This window comes from Helianthus annuus, chromosome 3, assembly GCF_002127325.2.
Source record: "Helianthus annuus cultivar XRQ/B chromosome 3, HanXRQr2.0-SUNRISE, whole genome shotgun sequence".
Lineage (NCBI taxonomy): Eukaryota > Viridiplantae > Streptophyta > Magnoliopsida > Asterales > Asteraceae > Helianthus > Helianthus annuus.
This window is the reverse complement of record NC_035435.2, coordinates 69554911-69567713: the sequence shown is the minus strand read 5'-3', so window position 1 is coordinate 69567713 and position 12803 is coordinate 69554911. Positions and strand designations below refer to the sequence as shown.

At 42.3% G+C, this 12803-nt stretch overlaps 3 protein-coding genes across 3 annotated transcripts; 1 reads left to right on the top strand and 2 right to left on the bottom strand.

Moving 5' to 3' along the window:
- Nucleotides 1–2292: 2292 nt before the first annotated feature.
- Nucleotides 2293–7581, bottom strand: LOC110931622. The gene is made up of 3 exons (XM_022175007.1): nt 5961–7581; nt 4152–5854; nt 2293–4047 (listed from the first exon to the last, which is right to left on the bottom strand). Exons 1-3 carry the CDS (start codon nt 7579–7581, stop codon nt 2293–2295), a joined length of 5079 nt encoding a protein of 1692 aa, XP_022030699.1.
- Nucleotides 7582–10297: 2716 nt separating this feature from the next.
- LOC110931623 lies at nt 10298–11723 on the top strand. The gene is made up of 2 exons (XM_022175009.1): nt 10298–10571; nt 11020–11723. Exons 1-2 carry the CDS (start codon nt 10298–10300, stop codon nt 11721–11723), a joined length of 978 nt encoding a protein of 325 aa, XP_022030701.1.
- A 195-nt stretch (nt 11724–11918) lies between these two features.
- On the bottom strand, nt 11919–12569 carry LOC110931624. The gene has a single exon (XM_035988050.1). The coding sequence runs from the start codon at nt 12567–12569 to the stop codon at nt 11919–11921; it is 651 nt and encodes a 216-aa protein (XP_035843943.1).
- Nucleotides 12570–12803: the final 234 nt, after the last annotated feature.

The following is a 12803-nucleotide window of genomic DNA, read 5'->3' as shown; positions in this document are numbered from 1 at the left end:
TTTGCTCATAAATTTCGACATTTCCGTTGGCACTACCTCAACGACTTCGTCCTCATAGTCCTCATAAGGACTACTAGGATCAACCACTTTTGGCTCCGAGGACTTCACATTACCAGGAGGGATATCCGCACCCCCCTCCGATTTAGACAAAACTTCAAAAGGGTTATTAGTCACTACATTGGGCTTCACACTAGAATCCGGTTTGTCATCCTTTGTGCCTGATGTGCTCGCACCCGAGTTTCCTACTTTCGGCCTGTACACAAAGTTTGCCCTCTGTTTCCTTTGCATAACACGTTTCCTAGCCACTTTCCTCTCATCAGTTACGAAACCCTCATCATCAATAACAACCTGCTTAGCTTTTGGAACTACATTCTTAGGACAGGATTGATCACTATGACCAAAAACACAACAAGTCGAGCATCGCTGAGGTTTCCATTCGTATTCGACCTTCACCTTATGAGTAACATACCCATCCTCTACAAGCTTAGGGATAGCAACCGTAATATAATCTTTTAAATCATTATCCGCACTAATCTCAATTAATGCACGAGCAAAACTACTTCTCCCCCAATTATCAACACACATATCAGCCGTATAACCATCCAACCGTTTAGGGGTGCCCAACTTAGACGCTAATAAACTCAGCCCATCATCTGTGTAAATAGCAATAGGAACATTATGAAGTTTCACCCAAATTGGAACTGACTTAATGCATTCTTTCTTGAGACTGACCGAAGGCGACCAAACATTCAAGAAGAGAGGCATTTTTCTAATTAACCACGGCCCTCCTTCAAGTACTTTCATCATCCCCTCCTTAGAATCAAACTTGAAAAAGAAAAACCCTTCAGCATTCATCATGATCTTAGCAAACCCATGTTTAGCCCAAACGTTTTTTGCATAGTATTCCACAACAGGAAACGGTAACCGATTGCCCAAGAAATATCCATACAAAACATTATCAAACTTATCCTGAACCTTTTGGATTACCTCACGAGGAATAAGAATATCCGCATCCTTAACTGTCTCTGTAGCGTCCAGTTTTCTGAAGTTAACCTCTCTTTTCAGCGGCTTTTGCATTTTAACCTTATCAGCATACGAAAGAATGGAAACATCATTGACCACTGTATTAATGCTAGGAGTATTTTGACTGTCCACGTTAGCAGCCGAAGATCCACCTCCATAATCCCACGAGCTAGGTAAATCCACCGGTTTTGATATTTCAAACAACCCATCTATAACAGAAACATTATTCGTAGAGAACATACCACGACGCGGCAACATTGGATTACCTTCAATGTTAGTCACTCTCAAACCAATCCCACGTACCGGTGGTGTCTTATCATCAATCCTCGGAGACTGTTGAGTCGAAGGTTTCAACCCTCCACTCTCATCCGCCATGCATGCAAAGGAAACCCTACGTAGCCGAAACAGAAACCCAAACTAATCAAGAAACCCTAATCGGCGAAGATAAGGAAATAATCACAATCCCTAATCAGCCGATCAAAAGACAAGAACCAAGAATCCTCAATCGGCCAAAATAAGGTAACAATGACAAAACCCTACTCAGCCGATCGAAATACAAGAAGACCGAAAGATTCAGAATCCGTAGACAAGAACAAAAACCCGAACTCCCCTTAAACCCTAGAACAAATCCTCAACGCTTGGTCAATTAATCCAGTGTCATCAATCTAGCTAAATTAAACTCAGTTAACCGCAATCAATGGCAGCCGGATTAATAGATTAGGGTATCAGAATATGTATCTAGAGCGACGATTGTAAAAAAGACAAAAACGAAAACCCTAATTCTTAATTGATCCCTAATGCTAACGAGTTCGTTATGGATTCCTGCAAGGAACAAGATCCAATCACAGACTGTTATATATATGATCACAAGAAAGAAGAAGGGAAATCAAGAAGAAACTCGAACACCAAAATCGCCCAAGGGAGAGAGAAACACGGCCACTTTTCCCCCGTTGGAACACAATTGTTTTGCTCGATAGATTGTTCATGAAAGGATTGTTTGTTGTTGATCATCGAGTGATTAATTGTGGATTCTGCGATGCATGTGTATGAGTTAGGGTTTTCTGATCGTGTGAGAAACCAAAAATGTAACTCCCCCGGTGATTCTATATATTCACAATCAACAAAGCACAAGTAGTGTAGAGAACCTACACTAGTTCAAACATGGGACATGCCCCATGAAAGTAAAACAAGATGAAAAACACATAAACACCACCAAACTGGAAAACAACTAGACTAAACTCTAGCACAAAGCAATCAAAAACGACTCAATCAGCCACCATCTTCATGAAGTTTAGCTCCAATGATTCCCCATTCGCCAAGAAGCCTTCGGACATTTTCACAATTCTTTAGCTTCGCTCCCATCAATTTATATCGGACCTGTTGGAAAATAAGATCAATAATAGCTTCTGGTGGTCTCAACTCATTCTTGAATAATCTCGCATTACGTTCCTGCCAAATGAGATACGCAGTGGCGGCTACCAATAATTTCGCAACATAGCTTCCAGCTGATTTCGACCTGGACCGAGTTACAAGCCAATTAACAATGTCATCCCACTTAGAAGCAACCAACTCCATACCCGCTTTATGTCTGACTTTGTGCCAAACCTGATCCGAGAATTTACACTCGAAGAACAGGTGGTTATGTGAATCATGATTTGCGTAACAAAGCAAACAGCACATCATGTTCATGTTTTTTCTCCGCGAGATATCCCAGCTTAAAATCTTATCTTGAGTGAGTAACTTACGTCTCATAATAAGCCACATTAAGAACGCATGGCGAGGGATGCATTGACTGAACCAAACAATACGGCACCACTCTACCTCCACCTCTCGATGTCTAAAGGAATCCCAAGCCCGAGCCGTTGAAAACTCATGAAGGTGATCCCCTTGACGCCACAAAAACTTGTCTTCCTTAGCCGGCTGAATAGATCGAGTGTCAATCTGATTAAGAGCCGGGAGACGATGTCTCCATTCAATCGGCCAATCCCACGAAGAATTTAACCATAAATCAGCCACCTTGGCATCCAAACTGAAACCTGCATTTGCAATTTGTCTCGGAGTAAAAAATTGAAACAACGGACCTATATTGCTCCACGAGTCGAACCAAGCTGAAGTCGATAAACCATTCCCAATCTCAGCCCAAACAAAACTCCTCATCTCCGGCCGAAGCTGAATAATTTTCCTCCACGACCAGCAACAAGAAGAAGGGGTATTACAAGCCCAGAAACTTTTACCTCGTAACCTGTACGAATGAACCCAATCAACCCATAACGATTCACGTTTAGATAAAATGCTCCATATGTGCGCAGAGATAAGGGCCTTATTAACATCACCAATACGACGAATCCCCAACCCACCCTCATATTTAGGAACACAAACAGTATTCCAAGAAACCTTTGCCCTGCCCCTCTGGAACGAACTATCATGAGACCAAAGAAAATTACGCATCAAAGCTTCCAGGCTAGAGACGACTCGAGCAGGCAGGATAAACACTGAAGACCAGTAAACATGCAGAGAAGACAATACCGAAGTAATAAGTTGCAGTCTACCTGCAAACGAAAGTAATTTATTCCTCCAATGCATAATACGTTTTTCAAGCTTCTCCACCAACACTTGGCAGTCTTTGTACAATAACTTAGACGATATAAGAGGAACTCCCAAGTATCTCACTGGCAACGACCCCTCAATAAATGGCATTATATTCAGAATAGCAGTTTTAACAAACGATGGAACATTAGAGAAAAAAACTGTACTTTTCTGGACATTAGGCGCCAAACCCGACATCTTAGAAAAAGAATTGAGCGCTTTCATTATACATCTAGCCGACGCTATCTCGCCCCTAGCGAAAATAAATAAGTCATCCGCAAAACACAGGTTTATAATCTGCTGACGTTCGCACCTGTTATGGAACTTAAACGAAGAGTCTATCCTTACCGTCTGCTGAAGAATAGCTGTGAGGATCTCCATCACAAGGGTAAAAAGATACGGAGAGATAGGATCTCCCTGACGCAACCCCCTCTTACCCTTGAAAAAACCATGAATATCACCATTAATACAAACCGAAAACGTGGTCGTGGAAACACAAACCATGATCCAATGAACCATGCTGCTATGAAACCAAAACCCACCAAAATGTTCTTTAGAAACGCCCAGTCAACAGTATCGTAAGCTTTCTGGATGTCCACTTTAAACGCACATTTAGGGGGGCCGATGTTTCTATGATAATTATGCATCAACTCTTGAGTTAACAGAATATTATCGGAAATTTTTCTACCTGGAACGAAAGCCGACTGGTTGACACTCACAATGTCATTAAGCACTCCTTTGATCCTGTCAGCAACAATCTTGCTAATACACTTGTAAAGCACATTACAGCAAGCAATCGGACGGTAGTCCGTAACCACAGATGGCGAGGATGTCTTGGGAATAAGAACAATAAGCGTGTGGTTTAATTCCCTTAAAAGTTTCCCTGTAGCAAAGAAATCTATAACAGCTTTTGATACCTCATCACCAACAATAGGCCATGCATTCTTAAAAAAACCCGCTGTAAACCCGTCAGGACCAGGGGCTTTATCCGAACCCATGGAGAACATTGCCCTTTTAACCTCATCAGGAGTAACCGGACGGACCATATGGCGAGCAACATCCCTCTCTAACTTTTTAGAAAACAAATCAGGAGTCGGACTAAAAGTCGGATTACCCGGGCAGCCCAAAAAGTGCTCATAGTGATCAACAAAAGCTCCCGAAACCATCTCATCCGTATAAACATTCCCTCGAACATCACGAATCACCTCAATACGGCTATAGTGAACTCTGTTCTTGAGTGTCGAGTGGAAGAAGGCCGTATTCATATCCCCGGCCGCTAACCAGTCCACTTTAGATTTTTGCTTCAAAAACCTCTCTTCGTCTAACAACGCGGTTTGAAAATCACTTCTAGTAATAGCTTCCTCCTCTCGCAGCATAAGACTAGACGGATCGTTATCCATATCACGCTGAATACGGTCAAGCTTAACTCTAAGCTCTTCAACTTTTTTATGCAAGTTACCTTGGTGATAAAGCAACGCACGTAACGGAGATTTCAACAGACGAAGTTTTTTAACAACCGAAAATTGATACACTCCATCAATGGACATACCCCACCCCTTCTCCACAATCGGCAAAAAATCAGGTTTATATGCCAGAAAATTAGCAAATTTAAAAGGCCGGTGTTTTCTATTTTCCATATCCGGGACGCTAACCACACACGAGCAATGATCCGATAACCGAGAAGGATGAAAATCAGCAAAAGCACTCGGAAACTTATCTATAAAATGAGAATTTCCCATAACTCTGTCTATCTTTTTCATTAGCCCAATCCCTTTCTTTGGTTTCTGATTCCACGTGAAATGGATACCAGTGCGTTTTATATCAACCATCTCAATTTCATCCACACACTCTTGAAACTCTTTCATGCTCAGGGACACCGAGGAACAACCCATAGATTTATCCTCAAGATTCAACGCCGAATTAAAATCACCTAGAATGACCCAAGGTTCATTACAAACAAAATTCTTATGCAAAGAAAGTTGTTTCCACAAATCCCTCCGACTAATATAGTAGTTTGCTGCATAAATTACCGAACAAAAAAACATTTTCTTAGACTGTTTTAGAATTATTTGGAGATGCATAACCTGATCAGTCTCCGAAAGCACCATAACATCAAGAATAGCCGGATTCCAACCAACAATAATACGCGTACCCTTCACACAATGGCCCCCATTCGACGTCCAGTTCCACCACCGAAAAACAGCCTTACACACTTTAGGCAGATTACTCACCTCCACATGAGATTCTAGAATTGCACATAAACTTAACTTTAACTCCTTAATGGCATGGCGAACCTCCGTTTGCTTTATGGGGCGGTTCAAACCCCTTATGTTCCAAGAGGCGAGACTAACCATTGAGGACCGATGAAGAAGGAGTGCTTGCCCCTTTTTTAGTGTTAATAGTACCTTGCCTCAAAAAACCATCCATTTCATAGCCATCCGCTTCGTAAAAATCATCAACAAGCTCATCGTCATCCAGATTTACTTGGGCCGGATCTGGCCTACCCCCATCCGGCTCCTCATTAGCACTCGGATCATTACCATCTCCAGCCGATTTACTACTTTGGCCTTGCTCCTCATTCACTTCATTCAAAACATCAAAAGGATTTCGAGACACCACATTGGTTGATTCCGATTTAGACTTCCCGTTATCTTTCCGATTAGTAGAAACTGGGCGATATTCAAATTTTGGCTTCGGCTTATTGACATTAAAACCCACTTTTTTCGCTGCCTTCTTCCCTAGCACAGTAGTATACCCATCGTCATCCACAGTAGATTGTCTCTTTGACGGACCAGGATCCTGAACCGGCTGCTTCATCTTTCTATCATAACCCGGACCCTTATGTTGTTGTTTTTTATCTTTTGACACTCTAGGAGCCTGCAGAGGACAATTTTCATGGGTGTGCCCGAAAACACAGCATCGGCCACACCTATGAGGACACCACTCATATTCAACGTAGACCTTCTCCTTTACAAACCCATCCCCATCAAGACAAGGAACCGCAATCGTTAACTCTTCTTTCAGTTCAGAATCTGCTGAAATTTCTACCAGGGCCCGAGCATAGCTGCTTCTCCCCCAACCATCAACGCACATAGACGTGGTGAACGAATCCAAAGCCTTTGGCACACCAATAGTTGTAGCAATTAGACTTAAACCATCCTCCGTATATGCCGCTAGAGGAACCTCATGGAATTTTACCCAAACCTGAACCGTTTTCACTTCTTTTTTCTCAAGCTTTAACGATGGCGACCACACTTCTAAAAATAACGGCTGTGAACGAATAATCCATGGCCCCTCAGTAAGAACCTTTTGCATACCTGCTTGATCAGCAAATTTGAAGAAGAAAAAGCCGTTGGCATTCATCATTGACTTTTGCAATCCATACCGCTTCCAATTATTTCTAACAAAATAGTCCACCACAGGAAAAGCAACCCGGTCCCCCAAGAAATACCCATATAGCGTGTTAGCAAGCTTATCATGCACAACTTTGACCGATTCCCTAGAAAGGACCACATCACACCCATCCTGTTTCTCACTCGTCTCTAAGGAACGAAAATTCACTTTAACATCCGCCTTATTCCCTTGGACCACATTAGCAAACGAAGGCATCTCATGGCACTGACCAGCCTTATCATCCTTGCTAGTCGACGACAAAGATGCTCCAGCAGCAAACAAGTTTTCCACAGGTTTAGAGATATTCATCAACCCATCCAAAACCGATACATTCGACGTAGAAAACATACCTCTTCTCGGAAGTAGAGGGTTGCCTTCAATGTTAGTAACTCGTAACCCAATCCCACGAATTGGTGCTGTACCCGGTGTAGGTATCTCCTCACCCATCGTTTCATTCAAGTAATCAGATCCATCTAGGTCGGTTGGTTTATTAGCAGAACTGTTCAGCGGGTCAGGCGGCTTCCCGCGGTCATGCAAGACACTAGCAGTAACGTCACCAGTCTTGGAACGAACATCCATAGCTAAACAAACAACTCTCACGTGAAATCAGAACTTTAAACAACCATGCACACGATAACCCAAAACCCTAAAGCCGCAACAAACGAAAGCAGGAACGAAAACAAAACCCTAATTCCTAGAACCCTAGAATCAATCCGCCACCCTTAATCGATTATGTTGGAGTTATCAATCTAGCTAAATTAAACTCAGTTAACCGCAATCAACAACAACCAACGTAATAAATCAGGGTTTCAATACTGATACCTAAGGCGGCGATTAAAGCAGACGAAAAAAGTGAAAACCCTACTTTAGATCGATCACTATTGCTAACGAGTTCGTTATAGAATTCTGAAAGGATCAAAACTCTAATCACAGACTGTTATACATCAGATCACGAAGAAAATCAGGTTTCATGAAGAACAAGAAAAATCGCCATAGGAGTCAAACTGTTTCCAACATAACCAACCCAATTCCCAACCCGGGAATCCCATGCCTTGACTGTGTGAACTCACCTTGGTTTGCTCGGCAGATACACAAAGAATATAGGTAGCAAGTAAATAGGTCAACCACGTCCTATCATGGTTATTAATCAAGTCAGGTTTTGACTAAGGTAATGCACGTAGAAAAACATACAAGTTAACATGTTTCGAGCACTTATAGAACATGGTAACACTTAGCAGTCAAGAGCATACTTGTGCGTTCTAATCTTGGCCCAACATAACCCGGCCCAATATATATACCGCATAATAACCTTGTGCGATCCAATGTCTAAGTCCGAAAGATAATCAGCCCAAATAACATGTCAGCCCAAACAAATAAGCAGTCCAATAACATAACAGTCATAAGTCCAATCAATTAGCCCAACTGATTGGGCCCGTGACAGCGAAGGCCCAAAACAGTGTATGTGCAAATGTGGTCTCGAGTCGCAACCGGCGATCTCGAGTCACAACGGGGGATTGCGAGTCGCAACTGCTGGTTACGAGTCGCAACAGGTGGTCTCGGCTCATCATGGTCTGGTTACGAGTCGCAACGGGACTCGCAACCATGGTTGCGGTTCGTGTTGTTGCTGGTGTGAAGTTTCGAGTCGCAATTGATGATACCGAGTCGCAACCGTGTGTGTGTAACAGCTTGTAACAGGTTTCCAAGTTTCATGCAAATCAGTTTCGGTTACACGCATTGATGCAAATCAATTAACATTATCAGTTTCCAAGTTTGACCATATCAATTAACAGTTTCTATCTTATTCAATATCCGATCAAACAAGCATAATTCACATGTTCTTATCAAGAACCCTAACCGAAGCATTCATGAACACATCCTAACATATGAGCAAAACCATAACAATTCATATAATCATATAGCCGAGATCATCAATTAATCCGATTTACTTAGCACATGAACCAACTATGATCCGATTAAGTCAACACTCATGGCCGGTTATCATGAGTACTATCAATTAGTATCACCTCATACGATCATGCAAACCATACATCATTCAATCATAACATCATACCAAATCATCATCAACATACCTAGCATATACAACACATATCAATGGATAACATACTAACCGGTTACGAATAAGGAGGTGTGATCCGAACAAGAGGATGATCGGATGGTCTTGTGCCGTCGGGTCCTAAGCAAGCCGAGAGAGAGGTAGAGAGCAAATAGGGTTTGTGTGTGTTATGAAAATTGTAACAACAATGAGAATCAAACCCTTACCCTTGGTTTTGGTGTTTGCGAGTGGGGAGTGGGCCGAGCCCAACTCGGTTATCAAATGGGGTCCGATTTCAAAGTGTGGTCCAAATGGGCTTGTGTATCCGGTTAGCCTTGTGCGATCGGGTTTTAGTGTGTGGTTTGGGTTCGCGTACACACAACATACATACACACATAATGCACATAAACATAACATACCAAGTATTCATTCAATTAATTACGTTCTCGTAAACACGTATCGTTACACAACGTAAGTCTGAGGTTCGAGTTGTCACAATACGATTATCGCTCTGGTTCCAAAAAAGGACACCCCTAACTCGGTTACTGATTACCGCCCTATCTCTTGCTGTAATGTTCTTTTTAAGTGCATCAGTAAGATAATCACGGATAGGATTAAAGGGAGTTTGGATAATCTGGTCAGCATAAATCAGTCGGCGTTTGTTCCGGGAAGGAAAATATCGGATAACATTCTTCTAACGCAGGAATTGATGCATAATTATCATCTTAATCGGGGCCCGGCAAGATGTGCTTTTAAGATTGATATTCAGAAGGCGTATGACACAGTCAGCTGGCACTTCTTGGAAACTATACTTCATCGATTTGGTTTTCATAGCAAAATGGTGAATTGGATTATGACATGCGTTACAACGGTCACATATTCGTTGAGCATTAATGGGGAGCTTCATGGTTATTTTGCAGGGAAGCGGGGTCTAAGGCAAGGGGACCCTCTGTCCCCATATTTGTTTACGCTAGTAATGGAGGTTTTATCTCTCTTATTGCAACAAGCTGCCTCTCGTGATTCTTTCAAGTTCCATGCTCGTTGCCCAAAACAAAAGATCATAATGTTTCGTTTGCGGATGACTTGTTCATTTTTTCGCATGGTGATAGTGCATCAGTTAAACACATAAGAGAAGCCCTAGACAAGTTTACAAGAATATCGGGTCTGGTTCCTAGCTCGCCCAAAAGCACCGTTTTCTTTAGTAACGTGCCTCGGCATGTAAAAGATCAAATTCTAGCAGTTATGCCTTTTCAGGAGGGGTCATTGCCGGTCCGTTATCTTGGTGTGCCGCTGATTTCATCTAGATTGGCTGCGCGTGATTGTAAATCCCTTGTGGAGCGGATAGAAAAACGCATTGATAACTGGATGACCAAGTCATTGTCGTTTGCGGGGAGACTACAACTGATCAATTCTGTTTTGGCAGCCATGTATTCTTATTGGGCTTCAGTTTTTATGCTCCCCAATGGTGTTATTAAGGATTTGGAGAAGCGATTGCGTTCTTTTTTATGGAACGGTGGTACGCAGGGATCGGCCGTGCTAAAGTTGCCTGGAAGGATGTTTGCTTGCCTAAAGAGGAGGGTGGCCTAGGCATCAGGAGTATTATGGATGTCAATAGAGCCCTTCTAACGTCTCACATTTGGAGCATTCTTACCAATCGAAAGTCCCTTTGGGTTCAGTGGATACATTCATACAAGTTGAAGGGTGCTAGCTTTTGGGATGTCCAGAGTCGTTGTAGCATTAGCTGGGGATGGAGGAAACTCTTGGCTCTTCGCACTAGAGTTCGATCTTGCTTCTGGATGTCTATTCGAAACGGGTGTAAAACTAATGCGTGGAGTGATAATTGGTGCGCTTATAGTCCCCTTCGGTCGTTTATCACCCCTCGAGTCATTGCAAATGCTGGGTTATCTTTAAGCTCTATGGTTGCTGATCTTATTAATGAAATGGCCAATGGTTATGGCCTCAAGCATGGTATGATCTTTTTCCGGTTCTTATTGATGTGAATGTTCCTCAGATTATTCCTGATGCGGAAGATTGGTTACACTGGAAAGACACAGATGGTAGATTTCAGGATTTTAAAACTGGGGAGGCTTGGAATAGCTTGCGGCATAGAGAGGGGAAGGTGTTTTGGGTCAATGCGGTCTGGTTCAGTCAATGCATCCCTCGACATTCTTTCCACTTGTGGTTAGTCATCAAGAACAAGCTAAAGACTCAAGACAGAATGGCAGATTGGGAAGCGGGCAGCGCTACTAATTTGAGAGTCATGTGTTGTCCCTTGTGCAAACATGACCGTGATTCTAGAGATCATCTATTCTTCCAATGCCCTTATTCTTCTGAGGTATGGGGTTTAGTGAGGAAGATGGTAGACATGGGAAGTGCTACGGATTCGTGGTCTTCTATTATGCTATGGATGGAACTCAATGCTCATTCGAAGACTTTGGATCATATTATTTGTAAGATCTTGTTAGCAGCTACAACGTACTTTATATGGCAAGAAAGGAACAGTCGATTGTTCTCTCAAATCCAAAGGAAGACGTGTGATCTCTCGAAGATTATTATTGATACAGTTCGGCTGAGGATTATGGGCTTCAAACTTGGTGGAGAACCGAAGCATAGGAAGACATTGGAGACATGGCTGATCTCGAAGAATATGGAGCTTGATCCGGGCTAAAAGAGTCTACTGTTTTGTTTCTTTAGCCTAGCGGGTGTGTTTTGGGTTGTGTTTCCTTATGCAGTTTTGTCTGGATTGTGACGTTTGTCGGGTTTTGTTTCCTTTGTTTGTTTCCCTAGGCTTGGCATGTCAAGTCTAGTAGTGTGTGTCGATGTCGCGACACACCCTGTTTTATTTGTTGATTGATATAAAAATTCACCGGGGTAACCCTTTACCCAAAAAAAAAAAAAATCTAGCATTTCTTTCACTCCATATGGCATATGCCGCAGCCGCAACAATAAGCCTGCTCGCTACCATCCGGATAGCCCTGGATTTAGCTCTCGGTATCAACCATTCAACAATATCATCCCATTTCTCATTAACCATGGTCATTCCCACTTTACTTCTGACAATTCTCCACACTTTTTCCGAGTAAGAGCATTGAAAGAATAGGTGATCATGCGTTTCAAGATCTGCATAGCATAACAAACAACACATCTGATTCATTGAACCATGAACCTTACGGTTCCACTGCAAAATACGATCCTGCGTCCACAGTTTTCTCTTAAGAATAAGCCAGCATAAGAAAGCATGCTTAGGAATGTTAAACGCTGACCACACAAATTTTGACCAATCCTTTTGTTGATCACGGATCCTGATTGTGTTCCATACATCCTTTGAAGCAAACGGCACAATTTTGCCTTCTGAATTCTGCCACAATATCTGGTCCGGAGTATTGGATAGATTCATTGAAGGAAGTTGGAAAAGCACCGGGTATACATTCCTCCAGTCCTCCGGCCAATTCCAATTGCCATTCTCAATCACATCCGCAACTTTAGACATCACATTGTAACCATACCTTGCCATTTGTCTTGGAGTAATAACACTTTCGAGAGGGCAAGCACTACACCATTGATCAAACCAAACAAAGGTGCTTCGGCCATTACACACCTTACTCCAGAACGAAGCTCGAAATAAAGACCTGCACTTTAAAAGTTTTTTCCATCCCCAAGGACCATTATTATGCCTTGGAGTAATAACCCTTAAGTATTATCTATTACATAATACATGCACAAGACATACAATTTACAGTTTCATCAC